Source organism: Protopterus annectens, chromosome 8.part0, assembly GCF_019279795.1.
Source record: "Protopterus annectens isolate FY-2018-M chromosome 8.part0, PAN1.0, whole genome shotgun sequence".
Lineage (NCBI taxonomy): Eukaryota > Metazoa > Chordata > Ceratodontiformes > Protopteridae > Protopterus > Protopterus annectens.
In genome coordinates, this window is record NC_056741.1 from 1186340341 (window position 1) to 1186366312 (window position 25972).

At 39.7% G+C, this 25972-nt stretch overlaps 1 protein-coding gene across 1 annotated transcript in view; it reads left to right on the forward strand.

Moving 5' to 3' along the window:
* LOC122809290 (carcinoembryonic antigen-related cell adhesion molecule 2-like) overlaps positions 1-25972 on the forward strand; it is a 443608-nt gene that overhangs the window by 38910 nt on the left and 378726 nt on the right. The window contains exon 3 of the mRNA XM_044080666.1: positions 19864-19997. Within this exon, the coding sequence (XP_043936601.1) occupies positions 19964-19997 (34 nt within the window). The 5' untranslated portion in view covers positions 19864-19963. The remainder of the gene's footprint in view (positions 1-19863; positions 19998-25972) is intronic.

The following is a 25972-nucleotide window of genomic DNA, read 5'->3' on the forward strand; positions in this document are numbered from 1 at the left end:
TTGACAAGGCTGCTGATGTCATTCACTTTGAAATACCCCTTTTGGAAAGAAATAGCCCAGTAATCTTCATGGCACATCCTATAACTGCGTAATGCTGTAGTGTGGTAAACTAGTTAGGTAGAAGTTCTAATCCCACACATGGAAACTGTGTGTGTGTTTCTGTCTGTGTAGGGAGCAATGCTTTTTAGGCTAGTCACACTCACTGCAATTCAAATGCCCTACTTTGGCAAGGTTGCTGATGTCATTCACTTTGAAATACACCTTTGGGAAAAGAGTAGCCCAGTAATCTCTGTGGTGTGTCCTATAACTGCATAATGCTGTAGTGTGATAAACTAGTTACGAAGGAGCTTTAATCCCAAGCATGGCAACTGTGTGTGTGTGTGTGTGTGTGTGTGTGTGTGTGTGTGTGTGTGTGTGTGTGTGTGTGTGTGTGTACATGTATATGTGTCTCTGTTTGTGTAGGGAGAAATGTTTTTTAGGCTAGTCACACTCACTACAATTCAAATGCCCTAATTTGGCAAGACTGCTGATGTCATTTACTTTGAAATACACCTTCAGGAAAAAAGTAGCTCAGTAATGTCCATGGTGCATCCTATAACTGCATAATGCTGTAGTGTGATAAACTAGTTAGGTAGGAGTTCTAATCCCAGACATCACAAGTATGTGTGTTTCTGTCTGTGTAGGGAGCAAAGCTTTTAAGGCTAGTCACACTCACTACAATTCAAATGCCCTACTATGGCAAGGCTGCTGATGTCATTCACTTTGAAATACACCTTTGGGAAAGTGGGTCTACCTCACGTTGTTGTAAGCTGACAATATTGAGTCTGATATTGTCGGCACGACAATATGGAAAGTGAAGAACATCGTGCAAGCAAATGGAAATCTCTGTAAGGGGAGATTTCCATTTACCTCAATGTAGTGCAGTCTCGGAGTTGGTATATTTAAGAAGGGAGTGTGTGAGGCTGAGGTAGAACTCCACTCCATGTGCTGGACATATGGTGAACATATATGTGTGTATATATATATATATATATATATATATATATATATATTTATCCATATATCTGTATACATATATAGACATATACATATCGACATACATAGATGGATACATATATATATATATATATATATATATATATATATATATATATACATATGAACACAAATATATACATATACACAGCAATATATGTCTACACATACAGATATAGATGCATATGCACATATACTTATGGATATCTACATATATATCAAGAGTAATAGATATATCAGAATAGATATGGATCTACGTAAATAGGCATATCTGTACACATAGGATGTGCATACATATATAGCTGTATATACATATATGTACATGTATATATATATATATATATATATATATATATGTGTGTGTGTGTGTGTGTGTGTGTGTGTGTGTGTGTGTGTGTGTGTGTGTGTGTATACAAAGAGATCTACACATGGCTGTATATATGATGGACTGTACAGATGTGTATACGGACATATGAATATACATGTGTATGTACATGTAGACATATATCAACATATGTATATGTATCTATCCATATTCCTGTCATGTGTAAACATCACAGTTGTGTATACCTTCCCAGATGTATCTCACCATATGTATCTGATATGTGTATATTATGATATAACAACATATGTGATGCAACAGTCATATTAATAACAAGTACTACACAATTGTGGACATAAAGGTAATTGTTCAATACTAATCAATATGTGTATTGACAGATATATTGGTAAAACAACAGCACTCTTCAGAGTGGTCATGGTGTAGTGGTTAAGTGTTATGACTACATACAGTGTACATGGTCCTGGCTTCAAGACCTGCAAGGGCTGTTCATTTTGTTGCTGGGCAGAACAAGGGCTGTCAGATACAGAGTGGCAGTTTTGAGCAGCTTTACGTGCATTTGCATGGGTTTGCATGAAGCTAAGCATTGCTAAGTTACAGGTAAATGTACGGGTGCTGACACCATGCAGGCTTTGCTTACCAGTGCACAAATCAGCTTAGCTGTCATATTGGAGCAATGTTGATACCTGCTAAGCATGGCTTAGCCCTGGTAACCAGTTCTCACCACCCAGTCCGATAGCATAGCAGGGTAATGGAATAAGTGTATGTAATGCCATATACAAACATGTGCCTATGTGCTGTCATTACAGTAGCAAGGGATGTGAGTGTCATGTCTGGGACACACAAGTATATGAAGCCTGTACAGCACTGTTATCCATGTGAATGTGTTACAGACAGGGGTCGTAGCCCAGGGTGTGTGCTGTCACACTGGCATGTAGTGTATCTTGGTGGTACTACTGTTGACAGTGCTTTCCCAATCAAGAGTAGAGTGCTAAATGTAGTACTGACAACAAGCACACCTGGAGGCATAGCTGGACTCTAAGGCCTCCCTGTTGTATCCCTGGTGTGTGAGCTGTGTCACAGTATGTATCCCCTACTGGATAATGATCCGACATGTGGAATGTAACTGTAGACTACCGTCTGTACAGCACATGTTAGTGAGGGCTTCCAACATGTAGTTATGACATACATATTTTTTTCAAACATCTATCTGTCAACACATTCATCCTACTGCATAACTACTTGCCAAGCTGATGACAGCTGGGATATGTACAGGCAACCTATGCTTGATTGACACTGACATGTCTGCCCAGCTGTGTAAGAACTGGCACATATAGGAGACAACACCCTGTATGTACCACATGCCATGGGTACCTCCACTACACTACCACAGTCAACAGAACATTCTTGGGTACAGGTCTCCATCACAGACACTAACCATATGCTGTAATACATGTTGCATACATGTCAACTTGATCACCTCAGTGGCCATGCACAGAAAGCACCCAGAGGATTGGCTGATGCATGTCACTCTCACCCTGAGGGTCACCATAGTGGTGTCTGTCGATCGATTGCCTGCTGCCACATGGCAGGTGGCAGGATACCACTGTACACACATCCCCTACACAACCCATCTCTCCATGGACAATAGCTAGGTACACAGCTATGACCACCTGCAGCAATGCACCCCAGTACTAACACATGTGTACGTGTGCATTACTGAGGATAGCAGTGTCTGTCTGTTAGTACACCTGTACTTGGAAATTCCATGAGGGCCTTCACAACCACTGCAACACCCATTGCCATAGTCAGTTGTGGCTGCTGCTGTATGGGACATTACATGTACCCTGTTATGCTCCTCTCCCTACCAACTACATGAGCATTGCAGTACCAGCACATTGTACAAATGGGTCGATAGGCATGGGATACTCATTGAGTTCTGGCAAGTGTGTGTATGTTTGAATGTCTGTATATCTGTAGGGTACAGCATTCCAAGGCCACATACTCCTGTTACAATACCCATTGCCACACAGTAGTACAGATAGTGTTGTTACTGCCCATAGGTGAGGCATGACAACGCAACACCCTACTATGCCTGTGGCATGTGCATTAGATGCATATCCCTGTAGTACCACTGTTGGGATATACAATGGGTTGTATCACAGTCGTGGGCAATGTGTGATGGTGGGTATGTCAGAGTGTCATCATGGGTTTCAGGAAGTACAATATCCACTGGGAGATGTGGGTGCTGTGTACACTGTTATTACACCAAGGTACACCCAGTATGTGTCCCATGTACCACTTTATGGTGATCACTCTCACCATCAACCATACAGGTAACTGATACCACAATCCAGCTCAGTTATGCATGTGCTGTGTGCAGCTTACCTGTAACACATTGGACACATGGTCAATTTAGTTATCAGCGATAGGCCCAGGTCTCTCAGACATGTGTCTGCCTGTTATGTGTCTGTTAATGTGTATATGATGGTATGTCACACTACGTATTGTCCATATACAACCATTACATCCTCCATTAGCATACTGTACATGTCTGGGGATGTTCTGCATGTAACATGTAACCTGGAACACACAGCACCCTAAACTCTTTGTGGTATGTGCAATGAAAGCCACACACTTCAGTAGCACTACATACCTAGGTAGGGGTCTAGTCCCAGTGTTGCCAAGTAAGAGTGTGCATGTATGTAGATGGGTCTACATCAGGTTGCAGATTATACACATCCCAGCAGGTCACCTGTCCATGTGGCACAGGCAATAACTGTTATACAAACCTGTGACATGTGTTCAGCTGTACCCCAGATATGTCACAGCCATGGTGTCACCACAGTGCCACACCCCTTGTGGAATATGACAGCAGACCATCCTCCTGCTGACACATGTACACCTACAACACAAATGGATAACATTATGGAGACCATAATTAATCAGTGTTACTAACAGCTATAATGCATCATTGCTGGATGGCTACACTACCTGACATGTATGCATTAAACTTTACTCCTGACAACATGTTACACTGCAGCACTTTGGCACACTGTAGTACAGTCACCGTGTGCATCAGAACCATATTAGCCTGTCCCTGCATCGATGTTATGGATGACAGGGATGTGGCACAGGTACCATCATATGCATAGGGTGTGTTGTTGGTTTGCCAGATTCCAAGGGTGGGCCATACATTTGACACCATGTGTGTGGGTGAGGGGTGTAATGAGTTGAACTGGGTGTGGTGATGTGGTGTGTGTATGTATGGGGTTTCCCTAGGTGTATTTGTATAGTGTGTGGGTATGCATGCACACAGTTCTGCCATGTGGCTGCTCTATACAGGTGTTTATGGACAGCTGCAGACCATACCTGGCAGGGTGTGCAGTTCACTGCCTCTAGCCACGGACATGTGGACTGTGCCTGCCAGGGGTTCCATGGGCACATCCAGGCATAGGCTTGATGTGTTACTCTCCCCTGATGATGACAAATGTCTGCTGGAACCAGGTCCCTCCTGGGACTGGCCAGGACCACGTGCTCATGGCCTGCTGTAGTGTGGTGTGGACAGTGCCTCCCCTGCAGTGCTGGGGCTGGTCTGCCACTACGGGAGCACCTTGGTGTCCTAACATGTCCACGTTGACTGCCAGCTGTTGATGTTGCTGGCCTATGTCCACGTTGCCATTGCCACACTCCCACCACATGTTCAAGCACAGACAAACCATGGTCAATGAGGACCATCATCTCACCAAACCATCTATCCATGTGCTCGGTATAAGCACAGATGACACCAGACAGTTCATGGAAGCTTGCAGATGTGAGAGCAGCCCTCTGCAGCCTCAGGCCCTGTCTGGTGTAACGTTCCATATGTGCCTGTGCTGTCATGACAGCCTGAAACATGCACCTGGTGGTACCAGTTGTGGCACATCTGCCAGGGGCATGATGACCAGCGGCCCTACTATGAGCACCCTAGGACATCTGCCTATGTGGTGCCCTGCCAGACATCTGGCTATGCCTGCTGTGACAAGACACAGTAGGCATGGATACCACACTCTCCTGTGCACTGCCACCAACTGCCATCTGTCCCTCCACTATGGCCACTGGTAATGGGGTATGTATAGGCACTGAAACTGTGTGCGGGGTTGGGGTTGCTAAAAGGGGGATGTCAAATGATGCCGCTGTTTTACCCCCTGACAACCTCACCTGTGCCTCAACAGTACTATCATCATCTTCGGTGTCTGTATGGACACCAACATCAGATTGCATGCAGGAGGGACCCTGACCCACCTCGCCACCTATGGGGAAAAATAAGATATGCACTGCAAGACCTGTACAGCATTGCATAACAGTACACACATACACACACACACACACACACACACACACACACACACACACACACACACACACACACACACACACACACACACACCACCTTAATACCTACTTGTCCATGACTTTACAGACATGTGTTCTCCATCCTGCATCACACTTTGTAACATACACTCATTAATACCACTCATTAATGTATCATTCCTCTAAATACCTACACAAGTGATCACAACACAAGGCCTGTTACTCCATTACCTTCCTGACCTGAGTGGAGTGGTTTTACATGGCCTCACTGCTGTCATTCAGTGTTCACCCTGTGTATGTCTGGACATCATGAGCATGGCCCCTATATGTGAGGGGCTACTATGTTCACTCCATAATTTCACGCACTGGAGAGTCATGTGCAAGTATTGCTCAAGTACATGCCAGATATGCTGCTCAATCGACCTATCATGTGACAACTGTAATATATGGATACACTCCCTGGTGTTGTCTAGTAATTCCCCAATGCATCTGTAGTGCTGCATATGTGGTTTGTCGGTCATCTCTCTGCTGAATGCGATATTAAGGGTATACCTGGTGTCTACCTTCCCTCCCAATGCATGTTCCATGCAACAGACCTTATTATACTATCAGCTGTCCTGTGATTACATACATGACAAGTATTCCTGGTGTGTCATGTGTCAGTCCATGTGGATGTACTGCATGATCCCAAAGGAAGTACTGCTGTATGAACTACTCCAAAATCACACATGTGCATACATGGACACTAACACAAACACACACACATGCACACACGCATCCTACATGCATCAGTCTCCCTCCACTTCACCAGAGTGACCCTACAGACAAAATAACCACTCACTGACACACACACACACACACACACACACACACACACACACACACACACACACACACACACACGTGAGGATGCACAAAGATAGTACACACAGTCCACCGATTACCATCTGTCAACATGCATAACATATAGTACACAACAGCATGCAGTGCAGCTATAGTCAATCCATGCTAGCAACAGTATACATGTGTATGATGCATGTGCTGTGTTAGTAGGCAATGCCCCTTCCCCTGGATACCACTGCACTCATGTACACAGTATTGTTGTGCACCTATTCTGCACCCTGCCATGTACTGTGCACAAAACCTCATAGGTGTACAGCCCATTGCTGAATGTGTAGTACTGTGTCAGTTATATCAGCTCTAATACTCACAGCACCTATGTTTTTTCAGCAACACATACCTGGGATGATATGTGGACAGATATCATTTGTGAATGCCTAATGTCTGGTTTATAGATCTCAGCATCAGCGGACCATGTATGACCAATCCAATACTATTACACTGAAAACTGTCATACCATACTGTGGCTATGGGGAGTGTACACACCCTTATTGATATGAAGCACCCTTCCTTGATCTGCCATGGGACCACATCACCACATATATTAACAGCACATGAGCCCGATATGTGACATATGTCCTGTACATTCACATGCAGTGTCTACGGAATGTGTTAGGTGTGCAGATGTTGACCACAATGCATACACTCCGTGTATGCATATATGTGCACACCATTATTATGACGGTTTGTTGCACCTATTGTTATGTGTACTCCTGGCATGGGTATACTAGCATGGGCCATCTGCATTTGCCAGTGTATTTTCAGTCTGCCCTACACATGTCCCCAAAATCTGCATGATTGCAAGATCTACTCATGTGCACATCCCTTGGTGTTCACACACTGCTGTCAATATTGCTGTGGGGGTAGGGTTACATCTGCCATAGTTCCAGAACATGACTGTGTGCAGATACAGCCATTCTTAGCATCCTTAGGATCACTGCTGCAGTGCACTGGTCTGTCAAGCTGACACCCCCTCCCCACCTTCAGCCTTTTTGTAGATGCTTGACAAGTAAGGCCTACATGTGTGTCAGTTTGCAGTGTCCCATACAATGAACACCACATGTTACAGCCTAGTCCCAGCTAATAATGTGGACCACAGTAATATGTTATACCATAGTGTAAATCTGTAACAGTTGCCATTGTACTACTGGTATATACACTGTTGTTGCACTGTATATGGGTGATGTTTCACACATGTCCCTACTGTAGGCCATGTTTCTCACCATTATGTTAATCCCTGTGGACACATTCTGCAATGATAGGATGTTAGTTATCTTGCAGGTGTCTGACATACCCTTCCAATACCCCATCATGGTCACCACTGTGATGCCATGCATTTAACAGCAACAATATGTGCACATGTACAGCATGCATTCTGGGTAGGTGTGTTAGATGTGTGCATGGAATATACCATAGCCATTACATCCCTGGTGTATTGGCAAGCATCAACATAAACCATACTTACCATCTACAGATCGCTGTCTTTGTGGTATACTGGAGGGACCTATATAAGAGGGTGAGAGATGCAAAGTCAGTGGCCACACCTGTGGCATTGTTACATGGTGGGTTCAGCATTACAGTACATCAACAGTACATGTCCACAATACTACCATGTATGCACATCTGTTATTACTACAATGCAGCAACAAACTATATCTATATCTATATCTATATATATATATATATATATATATATATATATATATATATATATAAAACATGTCAGATATGCATGATCTACCTGTACAGATGCGGATACATACGCAACAGTGGTCTACTGATGTGCCCTGTGGCATTACCTGCACGCTCCTCAGCTGGTGTGTGGTTAGCACCCACCTCCACAATGGTGTCTGCCAGTTGTTGGCTATGCAGACAGGCAGGTGCCACAAGGCTGGCGAGGAGCTCCTCAACACGTGTCGGGGGATGGATGGCTCTGTTGTGAGGTGATCCCCCTGGACTGCAGCAGCATGCCAACAGCCATTGCGAAGCAGGTGATAACAATGATGCCAGGCCTGCTCATAACTGCAGTTGTGCAGTCCGGCATCATTGACCCTGTGGACTAGGTCATTCCACAGGGCGGTCCGCTCCTGCTGCTCATGGCTGGCCAAGCCAAACAGGACAGGGTAGTGCTGGATTAGATAGTTTAGCACTATTTCATTTTTAGCAGCTGAATAAGCATGGAGCCGTCCATGTGACATCTTACTTGAAAGATATAAAGATGGGCACAGCTCTGAGCAACTCATACAGCAAGGTTACCACAGTTCTTAATACACATCTCTGTCACCCCCCCACCATATCAGTGACAACAAACTGTACACACAACTCAAAAGGTATGGCTACAGCTTACCTACCAGTGGGACAGATATTGTATTGTACCACACTTTGTTTTATGTGTTTGTAGCCATGTTCCCTGTGTGGACACTATCATTGCTGGCCTGTTACGGACTATTCACCTGCATGCCATTGTCAGGGCCACTATGGTTCCGTATATGCCTGTGGTACGCTTGCTATGTGATTGCTGCACAGCTGACATTCTGTGTTATTGGGGATATCTATGTATGCTGTTGGACATGTTCCAGGATTGTGTAGACTATTACTACCCACATATGTTCTATAAAAGTGGCACAGTAGCATTTTTAGGGAATATTTGCCAGCAGAACCACCTCTCCAAACTCATCTGCCCATGTTACCAGGCCACATCACATGTGGGATCCACCCTGGGGCCTCCTCATGTACTGGTCCAGCACAATCTTCAGGTGGAACCACCTCAGGGGGCACACACAGACATGATCCTGTCCCCCAAGGTCAGGTCCAGGGTCTGTTCCATAGTGGGCTCCACAGACACATGTGGGATGTGCTACATTACCTTGAGGCACCCAGTACACATTCACAGGGTCCACATGCTCCCCCTGCTCAGCCTCCAGGTCAAGTACCTTTGGAACATGGACTGCTGTTGTGAGTAGCAGTGGGTGGGAGGCTTGTTCCCATTGTGCCCATATTGGGGCCCATGGACCTTCCACATCGCAGACCGCACACACCATCCAGAGTGTGTACCCACCACATGTGTCATATACCACCCCTGTAGGCTGTCCTCTATATCGACCAACCTGGACCACCTCCACAACTATACCTGCCATACTTTCCCATATTCCCATTCTCTACTTCACAGACAAAGGCAATGTGATCCTACAAAGGGGTTCACATGTGACATACCCATCCATGTTACACACAGTATCAGCTGTATATATCTGTGTGTATTGCTATGTGTGCTGTTCTCTTGCACATAGCATGCAGCACTGTGGCGGTAATATAGGGGACATGTATTTACATACATATATGTGTGTGTTTGTATATATGTAGACATGTGTATATATATATATATATATATATATATATATATATATATATATATGTGTGTGTGTGTGTGTGTGTGTGTGTGTGTAGATATATATATATATATATATATATATATATATATATATATATATATATATATATCTGTGGACATATGGGTATGTATATCTGTGGATATATATAAATATATATATATATATATATATATATATATATATATATATATATATATACATACACACACACACACATACATACCTATATATGGGGTACATTCAAACATCGGGTCCACAATCTCAAAACTCCTTCCTGCACAGCTGCACTGTTCTGCCTTGCTACAACAGAGACAGGTGCCACATATGGACACAGCCTAACATTAGGGGGTAAATGTAGAGCCAGATTGCAGGTAACCCTATTAAACAAATATGGCATTTCAGCATGCTACAATACAGGTTAACCTGAGTGCCCTGAAAGTGGTGGGCTGTGGAACTCGTGTCCATCATTGTGGCATTACTTCCACCACCAGCTATTGGCCACAGTAATATACATCCCTTGCATTACACACTACACACTATATTGGCATACATCTTGTCAGTTGTTGCTGCTCTACACAGTTGATGGGTATAGCGCACTACCCACAGGGACAGACTCTAATGTCTATAGCAGTTGTTCAGCTGAAGATCATTACAACAGCAACACCCATTGGTACATGTATACCATTCAACATCATCTACCCCAATATTATGTACCAGGAACTACAGTCAATTTCATGCATATATTCTTCACATACCTGTTGGGGGGACGAGGTCTGTTGTGGATAGCATCCTTGTAGGAAGTAGTTTTTTTTTTCACTCCTTCTCCTGCTTCCTTTGTTGTATTTACTGGTGTTGTTGTGGTTCAGGAGCTGTTGTATGTTTACAGTTATTTGTCTATTTCACTTTATTTCTCTGCATCTGCGTCTCTCTCTCTCTCTCTCTCTTTCTCCAGTAAATGGATTGAGCTGCCTGGAATAGATTGTAGCATGGCTTTTGTGGGTGATGCACATGATCAGGTGATGGCCTCTGCACCAATCAGTGTCCTCCACTTGCTACCTGCATGCAGCCAGCTGTGTAGTACTTCCAATTACAACTGTCATGGCAACTCACTACTATAAATCCCTACATCATATGGACATGGTCCCTTTACCTTTCCTGTATGATGGACATCCTTCCTGTGTGTGGACAGCAGTGTTACAGACAGCAGGTAACAATCCCTCTTACAAGAGGACTTGCTCCCTCAGGCCAGCTACTTATTTGTATGAGGTTCCAGAATTACAAACAGAGAGTGTGAGTACTGTTGTTGTATGCATTGTATAGCACCAGTGTTACAGGGTATGTGTGTACATACCAGTTTAACATTAACTGCAGTCTGTCTGCATAGCTCTCAACTGTGTGCCTACCAACTTGTTGGCCAGAGGTGTGCGTGTTATGTTTTGTTGTCAACCACATAGGTCTTGTGTCATATATATCACTGGCTGTGTGTGTGTTGAGTGCTATCAGTACATGGCTACATACATTTGTGTTTCTGACTACATATTCCTGACAAAAGGTATGTTGCAGACTATCCTGTAACACCAGCGACTAGCTTATGCAGTCCAGAGGTCAGTGTATGTAACAGTGGTATATGGTCCTGTATGTCAGTCTATGGGGGGATGCACCATAACTAACCTATGCTGTTACAACATGTGGAGGTATCGGGGTAAGCTGCCTTAAGGTATCTGGATGTACATTACCATACGATTCACTTTGGGTAAATGCAGGCCTACTGCTTCCTGCCATACAAACTGTTCTGTTTGTCAGTGTGATTGTGATGGTTTCAGTTATGCCTTGTTATGTAAGAGATACACCCCATTGTGTCAGCTGAGGTATTTACCCCCTAGGGATTGTGTACAGAGTGTAGATAGAGGCTGCTGGACTATACATCTGCATTACTTACTGTTGATTGATGATTATCCTGTGCCCCAGTCTGTCTTTACTGCTGTACTACTTGAAGGCCTTGGCCTGGACAGCAACATATGTAATCCTTTCCAGAATACTGTATTAATTTATCTGTTTGATAGTTGCATTAGTCTGTTTATATGTATTTCAGAGTCTAAACAGCTATATGACATGGCATAAATAACTGTAATAGTACACAAATAAAACTTTCCCATGTATGCAAACCTTTGTGGTATTATATCCTTTGACCTCTCTGTGGATATACGTTGCAGACAACAACTGTCATTTGTATGGGTGGCTCATACAGTGTCCAGTTGGTAAGGTGGCAAATGTAGGCATAGTGGGTGTTCAGTATAGTGTGCACCCTCTACACATGTATCTTCCTATACATATCTCTGTTTGTGTATGTGTAGTTACATATATATTTATATATATGTATGTATATATATATATATATATATATATATATATATATATATATATATATATATATATATGTATCTGCATATACGTGTCTGTGTATATATATCTTAGGAATGTTGTTTGCTTCCATATTGTACATTCCATATGGTAGCCAGGCTGTACTGCATGATATGTTACTGATACCAGGCTGACATCATACAGGTGGAATGGAGTACTGGTAACATCTTGTGCCAGTGTTGTGTCAGGTCCTGGGTATGGGATTTGCAACAGTTGGTATTGTATTGGAGAGCAGACGTGTTTGGCTGTGGGGGGGTATCTATATGTACAAGACATATGTTGCTTGGGCCCCCTCACCCCCATTAACAGTGCATGTGGTCATATATGTTTTTATGTTCTCTTTTATATCTATAGATATATGTTTGTATATACATATATATATATATATATATATATAGATATATTTATGTATATATATATATATATATATATATATATATATATATATATATGTACATATATATATATATATATATATATATATATATATATGTAGACATATATATCTATAGATGTATGCATATGTATATATATATATATATATATATATATATATATATATATTTATATATATATATATATATATATATATATATATATATATATATATATATATATTTATATATATATATATATATATATATATATATATATATATATATATATATATATATATATGAATATATCGGTATATAGATATCTAGATATGTATATATATATATATATATATATGTATATATATATATATATATATATATATATATATACTCACAGACACACACATATATCTACATGTTTAAATACATTTCCTGTACTGCTGAATGACTGTGCTGGATGATATGTTTGTGAAAACAGCAGAGTTTTGTATATTTGACATGGCTTAGTGGTAAATCACTTTGGCTATAGTGTGCAGGGTCCTGGATTCAAGTCTTGCAGAGGCTGTTTATTTTGTTGCTGGGCAGAATAAGGGCTGTTGGATACAGAGTGATTAAGGTACTTTTAAGAAGTCATAAGTGGGTTTGACTGGAGGTAAGCACTGCTAACGTCTGTTTACAGTTTCATATACTCAGCTTCTAAATTGCTTAACCTGTGTAGGTGTTGCTTACCCCCGAGCAAACAGTCTTAAACCCGCTTACTGCTGCTTAAAAGTGCTTACTCCCACTTACCCCTATGCTAATTTCTTTAAAAGAAAGGAAAAAAGGGTTGATAGGAAAGTGGTGAAAAAGGGGCACAAAGAGGGAAAGACAGTAGAGAAATAGCTAGGGATGTGCAGGAAGGGTGTAAGGAATGTCCATAGCTGCCCATTTCTTCTACAGCAACAGCTGTGCATATACACTAAATTTGAAGGTAGATTTGGGCACTCAAACCCCTGAGAGAGGGGTGAGGACAGCAATAATTTGTTGTGATGCCAATTAGACCAGATTACATGTGTCCAGTGGACACGTGCGAAATAGACAGCTAAGTATGTAGCGAGATTTTTCTGGGAACAGATTGCCTTTTTTGTTTTTTTTTTTTCAGGTGAGAGTGGGATGTTGGGGAGGGATAGTAGGTATATTTGGGGAAGTAGGTTGGGTAGGTTGACAGACAAGACAAACAAGATGCATACAGGGGCAGTATATGACACATGTGGGGGGTAAACACCTTGATGGGGAGGAGTGTTGGGAAATCGGAAGCCCATGAGCCTTCTAGTGGAAACAGTGGGATTGATGTCCCCACCCATGGGCAGTCACCACTGCACCTTCACATGTGGCTGTGCTGGGGGCTGAGTCGGAGAGCCAGGCTGACTCTCTAGTCACAACACATGGCCCTCAAGCTGACGTAGCAGATCTCTAAACTCCCAGTTGAGATCGTTACGCACCATGACCCTGACTTGGCGATGGGTGACAGGTTTCTGTCCATGTCCGCTCCTGGTGGGGGTGTGCCCCATCCCCTGAGGCAGTTCCACCCGAAGGTGGTGCAGGGCCAATGGATGAGGAGGTCCCGGGTTGGGCCCCAGACATGCTGGTGCCCGGTGCCATGGCCAGCTGAGGTGAGACAAGTGGGTTCGCTGGGACCCACATTCCCATACGTGCTATGGTGTTTGTTTTATCAACATATGTGGGTTAGTAATAGTCAATGCATTCCAGGATTAGGTATAACAGCATGCATAGGTATTCCAATTAACCCAGACACCAGATATGGAACAGTTGCATAGCAAACAGAACACATGCATATATGGGACCACAGTGGTAATTACAACAGCATGCATGTACATTGATGGCACCATGCCACCAATGTTGGAGTATTTCAACATAGCACATGCATAGAAACAGATTTAAATATTTATCAAACAATTGGACATATGTCCCAACATTACAGTTAAGTCACACATACCAATTGAATTGGGTATTTAGTTTATTGTTGCAGATATGGTGTGGGGGGGGATGTCAATTGACAACTAGTATATTATTGTAGTTCACATTACTTTCCTAGTCAGTTCTGTTATCTGTACCTTGCAAGTAGTATGTGTACCTTACAAGTATTAGTACACTACCCTATTGCCTTAGTTTGGACAGTGGTATGACTGTCGACAACTATATACATTAACTGGTTTTGCCTGCAATATACAACTCTTACCTGGTATACCTGAGGATGAATTCATTGTTAACACTAACTAACTGTTTCTACACATACTCCCAGATTCCAGGTTGATGTTATGCACATACCTGTCCATCTGTTTTTGCACAGACTCTGGCCATGTCTTGACCACATGCAGGTGAACCTGGAAATCTTTAGACTATTGCCCTCTTCAACCTTTAGTGACTTACAACACTCTTATACCGGATTTCCTAGACAGTTATATTATGTGGCACAGTGTGGGTGACAGTGATGAGTGATACCTTATTATTCAGAGCAACTGCAACATTCACAATGCCGTACAGTACCAGAGTAAACAGTACCAGTAGAGGGTATCAATCTTTTATTTCTAGGTACAGTCTTAGTATCTGACGGACCTGTGGGAGCAATGTCTGTTAGCACTACCTGAATGTTTCCACACACATTACCAGAATCCAGATTAGTATTATGCACATACATCTCACTCCATTACTGTACACACTCTGGTCACAGCTTGACAACATGGGGGTGTAGATGGGACATACTTGGCTTATTACTCCCAAGAGTTGCTAGTGTGACAGGTTTGTTCTTATAGATATGTGACAATCAGTTGCATTTCCTGTTTGCTGCCTAAACATCTGGGATCATCCCACTGATTTCCCAGGGGAACAGGGTGACAGGCAGCAGATATGGGCCAATATACTGGACATTCTGGACATATCTGTACAGTTGTGGGGTATGATTCTGTATGCAGCCTGCTACCACTCCCAGGATTTGGACCATGGCTGTGTCTGCTCAAAATAAAACACTGTCCATCACAGTTGTGTGTGCTATATAGATATTGATGTATATCTCTTATCTGATTTCTGTCTATAATTCTCCCATGGTTTTACATTCTGACCTTGTATTACAGCACCACTCTTATATAGGATTTCCTACACAGTTATATTATGTAGCACAGTGTGGGTGACAGTGATGAGTAATACCTTATTATTCAGAGGAACTGCAACGCTCACAATGCCATACAATACCAGAGTAAACAGTACCAGTACAGGGTATCAAGCTTTTATTTCTAGGCACAGTGTTCATATCTGATGGATCTGTGGGAGCAATGTTTGTTAGCACTACCTAAATGTTGCCACACAAATTACCAGATTCCACATTAGTATTATGCACATACATCTCACTTTGTTACTGTATACACTGTGATCACAGCTTGACAACATGGGGTGTAGATGGGACATACTTGCTTTATTACACTCATAACAGTTTGGGGAGTTGCTAGGTTTGTTCTTATAGATGTGTGACAATCAGTTGTATTTCTTGTTTGCTGCCTAAATGTCTGGGATCATCTCATTGATTTCCCAGGGGGACGGGTGACAGGCTGCAGATATAGGCCGATTTACTGGACATTCTGGACATATCTGTACAGTTGTGGGGTATGATTCTGTATGCAGCCTACTACCACTCCCATGATTTGAACCATGGTTGTGTGTGCTAAAAACAAAACATCTCACTTCTCAGTTGAATGTGCTATTTGGATTTTGTTGTCTGTTGTTTCACTGTTTTATGTCCATGTCTCTCTCAGTTGTACTAAATGACTTCTGGGGATTACACCAGTCATATACAGACATTCCTACACATTTTATTTATGTTGCACAGTGTGGGTAACAGTGATTAATACAACAGTACTATTAAGTGATTGCAAATCTACATTACCATATGATACCAGAGTAAACACATGCAGTCCAGCATTTAGACCTTTATTGTCAGGCTATTATGCTTTTATTTACATACAACCTATATGAGATTCTCCCTGCCATATTCTCTGGTGTATGCCGTACTTGCCTTAAACAATACAGGTTTTATACAGGCAAAAACTTACTAATACTTTTAGATTTATTTCCTATGACAGTACATGCAAGAGTATTACTAGCCTGCCTCGCATTGCAACCTCTGCAAGCGACATCCATGGGCCTCCTGGCTCTCAGCCTGCTCACTTGTTACTGTGAAGGACATAAGAGGAATATTTATCTATACCTATCCATAATATACATGAGCTGGCAATTATTAAACAGGTAGTGGAGTGATACACACAGCTTGGACCTCCCCTGTCCTCCTAGCCTCTTGGATCCACTGATCCAAGAGATCCCCCTTTTGCTGCTTCAGGTCGGCATAGTGATGTGTGACCTGCTCACCAGTTTGTGGTATGCTAGTGACACTGGTGAGGACATGGGCAAGATGGTCCCAGGCTTCCGCTTTATATTGGGAACCCTGGTACTGGCCCTGCAGCAGTATCTGCTCATGGTCTTTGACAAGGAGTCCTGTCATGACTCTGGACTCCTGGATGCCCCAGTGCTGCACCCAAAAGCACACACCCCCTCCCATTCCAGACATAGTGCCTGCAAGGGGAAGCTGCAACCAGTTATGAGATGTATTCCCACCTGTTGGGTTTAAATAGGGCTGCTTTCCCACACTTTGCCATGATTGGATGGTTTTGAAAAGGCTAAGCTATGGGCAGATCTGCTTACCTGAGGTTGGCATTGTTTAAAGGGGTATACCAATGGGCAAATTGAGTTAGCTGGCCTACACATTGCTTACACCTACTAAGCTGGGATGTGCAATGCTTAGAATTGCTTAATATTTAATTTGCATTATACTTGATTTTTGGCATTGATTTATTATTCATTACATGTTATATATGTGTCTGGTATCCATGATTCATGTGTACGTACACTGTATGGGGTCTTTGTGTTTATTAGGAGACTTCAACACTTTATTACAATTACACCTCACATCTGGGCTTACTGCAGTACTCCAGTTCACATATTTATGTTATGCAGTAGGTTATACAACATAAGACTGCATATAGATTCCCCCTTCACATGTTCAGGTTGATTTTCCTATAGTGAGGATTTGTTTGGTGATACCTCAAGCTTATGTATTGCTGTGATAGCTTAGTGATTCACTATAGTGTGCAGGGTCCTGGGTTCAAGTCCTGAAAACGCTGTATATTTTGTTTCTGGCCAGAACAGCGGCTGTTGCATACAGAGTGATTAAGGCACTTTTAAGCACTTGTAAGCAGGTTTGCACTGGTTTGCACGAGGGTAAGCTATGCTAACATTCTGTTAAATATGCTTACAGTTAGCTTCAATATTGCTTAACCTGTGTGCGCATTGCTTACCCCCATGGAATTGGGCTTAAACCCACTTACTATTGCTTAAATATGCTTACTCCTACTTACTACTGCTTAATAATGCTTACACTTGCTTACTAGTGCTTACTCCTGCTTACCACTGCACTAATTTAGACAGTAATGTCTAATGGTTCTTGGGAAGGTGGGGGATTTAGAAGCTGTATCGAGTTATCATTCATTACCCATTTTACCTTCCATTTGTATCCCTGATTCCTGTGTACATATACTGTATAGGGCACATATAATTATTTGTGGACTTGCAACATTATGACACTGACACCTCAGATCTGCATTTAATGCAGTACTCCAGTTCACAAATATATGTTATTTGGTAGGTTATGCAACTATGAATATTGGTCATAAAGTGATTTAACATGGAAAATGGAATGTACTGTAGTGGGACTTGAACCGGTAATGACTGCTCATAAGACAAATGCTCTGCCTACTACACTATTGCTGTACTTCTTTGTTTGCATATTTCTTGCTTTTTATCCTCTTCTGCTATTTAAGCTGCATTAACAGTAGCTAAGCGATGGGCAAACCTGCGCACCTACGGTTAAATTTAATTTGTTTCATAAAAAAAAATTTATATCTGTTATTTTAACTATTGCTCTTGTACACATGGGGGATGTTGCTCGGGGTAAGCGTACACCTATGAGCGGTCTCACTCATTCTTTTATGACTTGTCTGCTGTTCTTCATTGCCTGGGCATTTATATTCTGAGAGCTCTGCTCTCAGACATGCCCTCTACACTCCTACATGCTCCGTGTAAGATTAGGAGCTCAGGCAGCTCACCTTCATTAATATGCATGGCATGTTGCCATCCTGCTCCTAGACAGCTGCTTCCATGCAGGACTAAGCTAGTCCTGCATAAAAGGATAGTGAATCTGGGGGAAAATCTTTTCTTTAATAGTCTTAAAACTGTTTTGCTCAGTGTTGTTAAATAAACAAAAACAGTTTTTGGAAATGTTTCTTTGCCAGCTTATGATCTTTTAGAAAGTATGCATGAATGAAGTATCAGTCTTATACATGTTTTCATAGAATAATGTATAAGTTTTCACATGCCCCATTTGAGTTTTGTTTTTATTTACGTTGCTGCACTTAGTTTTATGTCTGTCAGCTTAGCTAATAAGTACTTTTCAAATTAATTGCTACAACTAAGACTGTTATGGATGCAACAAAGACCAATAAAGAAGAATATTGTGCTGCTGACTATTTTACAAGTCAGAAAACTGTTGCTTAACAGAATAAACAAGGGCGACTCTTTGCTGTGCACTGAAAGCTGTGGTGAAATTAGGCAACTTTGTCATTTAGTCATTTGCTCTAGTGGAGAATGGTTTACTTATTTTCAGTTTAGGTCCTGAGGCTCTAAAATATGTAATTAAGTAGTCTTGAAAATTTACATAGACAGACACACACAGATGCATATAAATATATAGTCTGTGATGCATATTGCCTATTTCAGTGTTCATATTCTTAATATATTTTTTTGTCTTCTAAACTATGTGACCTGTACAGTTATGTTACTGTCTTATATATCATCTTCTGAATTACTTGTTTTATCTTAGGATATGTACTGTATTCACAAAATATAATTTATTTACATTATTTAATCATTTGATGTTTCTGTTTAGGCCATGAATTCAGCTTAGTATCCCACTTAAGAGCTTTTGAAAGACTTCTGCTTCTGAGAGCTGTAGAAACAATTCCACCAACCATTTATGCAATACCAAGATGACAGATTATTTTTACCTTTTATTGGGCGTTGGTAAGTGGCAGAACACCGTACATTTATTTCAAGATAATATTCCTATAAATTATGCATATATTAAGATAATGATATGATATAAATGACATAAGTATAAATATAATGATATATAAATATAAGATTATGATATGATATAAAGTTAACGGATGGTGCAGTGGTGCAGCGGTAGCATTATCACCTCCCAGCAAGAGGCTCTCCAGTTCAATTCTCAGCTAGAGTGCCTTCTGTGTGTTGTCTGCATGGCCTGCCTGTGTTCATGTGGGTTTTCTCGAGGTGCTCTGGTTTCCTCCCAGGTTATAAAGACATGTGTCTGGAGAATTTCTCCTTGGGCCTCTGCTAAACATTGGCTTCATCCTGATAAATAAATGTGCTTGATGCATTTCTTTCTTTTATTTATTTTTATGCTTGTTTTCCTGTTTGGTGTACTAGAAGCTACCATGGGACTTATACAGCTTCAGAAAGATGTTGTTTCATATATTAATTGCAACACTCGGAATCTAAAATTTGTTCAATATGTAAGCATGCAGCAGCGTCATTCACTAGTACATAGGCCTAGCATGGTCTATCATATGAGCGAAGGTGCTATTTGACTGGATTTCAATTAATCACGTTTTAATTGCTAATTACAAAAGTGATATAAATTAAAATTAAGTATAACAGTAAACTAAACAGCATCAGTATCAGTTGGAAGTCTTTAATGAACAGTCATGAATAATAAACAGAAAAAAAATAAACAGGATTAAGCCTGATCAGTTAACCTATTAGTTAGCATATAAGCCATTATCACTATCAGTTAAGCAGGCAGCTTTGTGGTGCAGATGGATAAAGCCCTGACTGAGAGCCAGATGATCTTGCATTGACCAGTGACCATGAGGCTAGAGAAGTTGCCTGAGAGAGTTGTACTAGATAGTCAATGGTAACTTGGTTATCTTGGGGCAGGTGGTATGGCAACTAAGTCTTCTGCAAGACTGAAAACCATGGGTACTCTAGCAAATCCAACACAAATGCTGGAAATAAGTGCCCACCTGGGTCATTTGTACATGTGTAGCTCAAAATGGGCATATGCAGGAGGGTACATGCTAAGAGGGCCTTTATTGTGCGGCTTCAATGCACTCAAACTGTTATAAATGGATCAGGAAATATGTGCCTTATATGAAACCACCCTTATGGTTGCCTGGACAAGAATCTCTTTTAATGACAGAAATTATTTGAATATGGGCATTAAAAAAGACAAAAAGGAAAAGTACCACTTACTGCTTTACTCAGAGATAATACATTCATACTAATTATCCATTAATCTATTTCATTATGAAATGGCACATTTTAAGTCTAGGCACCATACCACCCCCCACCCCCGGGCAGACACACACAAATACATACACACATACATATGCATGACTCCAGTAATAAATTACCATAAAATCGTGATTTCTTTTTAAAAGTTGTGATAATGGTGTACTTTGTAATATAATGTCATCTTCTTTATTTATATCACTTATTTATAATATACAGGTAATGTTTAATAGCTGGATAAACAGACAGTGCTTTGAAACATTTACTGAAAGAAAAAACATAACAGAGATATCTGAGTTTCAGAGATAGGTTGCATCATAACTTCAAGAGACAAAGGTGAGTTAGTAGACAGATTCTCAAACCCTTTATAAACCATTTTCAAGTGTACCTTATAGCAACCCCCTTAAATTAGTACAGCAATGAATTTGTGTGGCTGAAAGATAATGTTGATTAGTGAAAATAATATTAATAATACTTTGGCCAGGATAGGTTTAATGAAGATACAAGTACCTCAAGTTTTAGTTATTGAAATGTTGTTTAAAAAGGAAATTATAGTTTAAAAACTACTTAGATTACCAATGTCTGACATAAAGTACTGGGTGGACTTTCATTGTTTATGAGCTAGATTTTCATTTATAAAATAAATGTATTAAATTACAGCCTTTACAATTGTTTTGATAGATATTGTTAGAAATTTAACAGTTAAATTTGAGGGATGTTATGGCTCCATAAGGATCACATATTTTGAGCAGTGAGAGTATCATTAGATTTATATAATTTGACTATTCTGGGGAAAAAACTCTCATGGGGATCCACTAAGATCCCTATCAAGGGCCTTAAGGCCCATTGCAAAAGCACCCTGCTGCCGTGATACAGTCTTTTGTCTTCACACACAAATCAGTTGCAATGTGGAAAGACCTCATTATGGGCTAATTTGTATGTCTCTGAACTGCATTTCCTTCCACAAAGTGCAGATCAATACTTCCCGTGGTAGGTAACTGTGATGACACCCACATCATGGAAGTAAAGCCATTCCCCTGTTCCCCCGTCACACTCACACAAACAAGCACACAGTAAAACACACATGTGCATAGACATCATTCCTCCCTTAATAGTCCCTGTTGGCAGATCATCCACCATGTTGTTTTTTTTTTTTTTTTAGCCTAAGACATGGTTATTCATAAATGATTACAATCAGTCCTTAATTCCAGACATCTCAATTTCACACTTCATACCCTTCTGTAAATGCATGCCAGGGTACAAGCTTACAAGGTTGGGGGGACATACCTAACATTTCTCATCCCTCCCCCTTGCTCAACGCAACATGTTGCCGGCCTTGCATAATGCCTGAGATCCTCACTATATTATAAAAAACACCTGCTGCACTACCTTATTAGTTAGTGCAGTGGGCTAATGCAAGGGATTCTTGTGTCAAGAGTGCATGATTCAAATCTTCTTTTCCCCATTCATTCTTTTTAATTTTTATTATGTTCAATCCCTGGTGTCTAGTGTTAGTCTGCACCTTTTCCTTAATGTGCCTTTACAGCACCATAGTGAATATCCTTGGTGGTTAGTGTGTCCCCCCACCTGATCTCCATAGTGCTTAAGTGCTGTTAAGGCATGAGTGTTGTATGGTAATCCTTGGTGTGTAGCGGATACCTTCACTGAGACAGCTCTGGAGAGGGAGCACATGGCTAGTTAGCGTATTCCTCGCACATGGCTAGTTAGCGTATTCCTTGCACATGGCTAGCTAGTGTATTCCTCTTCCCCAAACTGCCTCATTAGCATGTAGCATGGCTGAGCAGAAAGTCTGATGCAGTGCTGCACATCTTCTAGCTAACGCACCACATTAAGGCTGTGCTTGAACCTGAAAAGGTTTTCGTGAGTTGTATATGATGTGTACAGCTCACTGAAACCTTTATAAATTCAGGTGTCTGTATAAAGGCTTTCAAATCATGACATTACTCTGGAGAGAAACATTAAATAAACACTTCCAAATCACAACCTTAGACTGGAGTTGAAGTGAAAATAAATCCAAATCAACATAATTAAACTTAGTGATTCTAATACTAAGAAAAAAGTATTAGTAACATAAAAACATGACAGACACATTGTACAATACCATCTACAACTATGAAGCAAGCAGTAAGCTCCCATTTACAGTCAAAGTAAGTCATTAACATCCTTTAGAAGTACTGCATCAATCTGTATCACAAATTATATCTTTGATTATCTATTGATCTATGTATATTTGTGTGTGTGTGTGTGTGTGTGTGTGTGTGTGTGTGTGTGTGTGTGTGTGTGTGTGTTAGTTTAATGAAGTACATTGGGAGTATTAGGATGAAAGTGCTAACTAATAAAGTGACTTTTTTTGGAGGGACCTGCTGGTGTGGGCTGTCTGGGTATTTTATAGTAAAGAATATGTAGTCAGTGACAGAAGGAGAGAGACAGAGAAATACTGACACGTCTATATTTTATTCTCCAGGAGGCTATTAATGTACAGAAGCTGCCCAGTAAAAACAAATGCATTTCACGTCAGCATATTAAGCTGCCAAGAAGCACAGGCTGAAAAAAATGACTGGGCTCATTTTGTTTTGCACTCACTAAATGTGGCTTTGCTGTTTGATGGAATAAATTAAATACAAAAAATAAATAAATACAAAAAGAACATAGCTGTATTTGTGTGGGTTTGTGTGTGTGAATTAGCTAGAGAGAGAGAGACAGAGAAAGAAATTCAATGAGCTAGCTAGTGAGTGTGTGTGCGTGAGAGAGAGAGAGAGACATACAATACAGATACAGCACAAACAGCAAGAAAAAAAAAGATATAAAATCAGGGACGTATTTTAGGTATAACTTTAACTTTATATTAGCATGCATTTTCTCATCAAAAGAAAATATGAAGTTATGATGTCTGCCTTCAATAGTCTTCACGAAGTAACCAGAAAATCAAACATACTGAAGGGCTAGAGCAAAATGAGGGACAGTTTAGGGGCATTAGGAGTGCCAGTGTTTCCCATGGTATGAATTTTTTTCTTTCATTTAATCACAATGAGACATCTATAGTGTAAACATTCAGTAAAGTAGCTGTGAATGCTGAGTGTGTATATGTGTGTGTGAATGTCAAATATGTAAATAGTTTTTATTTTAGATGTAAAATACTTCCGTCAACAACAATTGCATATGTTACAGCAAGTTTGAAACATTACCAACGAACCTGGCTAAAGTGCTCAAGAAACAAATTCCAAACCAAAAACAACCAGAGCACTTGGAAAAAGCCCACAACTCTTCTTAATGTAGTTTAAATTTTATTTGGCACTCCACACACATAAAATCACCCCTTCAGGCCTCAATATACATAAACATAAACGCTTTCTTAAACGGACATATAGCGTTTTCGTCTGCAACCAGACTTCTTCAGATGAAATACATACATAAAATGGAACTCCACTTTCTTACTTAGTGAATTGGTACATTTCATTGGCAGAAAAGCTTGTGACACTTCCTTCATATAAAATACATAAAACTCATAATTCAAATGTAATCTACACTCAGTTCCTAAACTAATTAATATTGTCATTCCTAAAAAAATCATAAAATTCATATGAGATATATGTATATATATATATATATATATATATTTATATGTATATATATATATATAGCTATCTATATCTATGTATATTTATTTATATATATATATATATATATATATATATATATATATATGTATATATATATGTATATATATATATATAAATAGATATATATATATATATATATATATATATATATATATATATATATATATATTATATATATTTATATGTATATATATATATATATATATATATATATATATATATCATATATATATATATATATATATATATATATATATATATATATATATTATATTTCTATGTATATATATATATATATATATATATGTATATATATATATATATATATATATATATATATATATATATATATATATATATATATATATATTTATATGTATGTATATATTTATATATATATATATATATATTTATATGTATATATATATATATATATATATATATATATATATATTATATATATTTATATGTATATATATATATATATATATATATATATATATATATATATATTATATATATTTATATGTATATATATATATATATATATATATATATATATATATATATATATATATACATATATATATATATATATATATATATATATATATATATATATTTATATATATTTATATGTATATATATATATTTATATATATATATATATATAAAAGAAACCACTACCCTTAGGGCGAGAACTGGAGAGCAAGCAATAATATGCTCCAATAATCAAAGCTTTCAAGATGAGATGTATTCAAAATTGGCGTTCGTGAGCATGCACCAATCTGCAACAATTAATGGTATTTATTTAAGAATAACATCCAACTGTCGACCTGGTATGCTGCTTCTCAACTCACATAAAGCCACTAAACATAGCTTCCATAAATGTGTATTTCATATAATCCACCATAGAAACTAGAAAGATAAAACGAGGTAGTAAGAAATGTTTCACCGTGCTACTGAGCTTCCAAAACAAATGGCACATCCGTTAAAGATGTTCACTAATAAGTCCACAAAGTTCAATTACACCATTAGGTT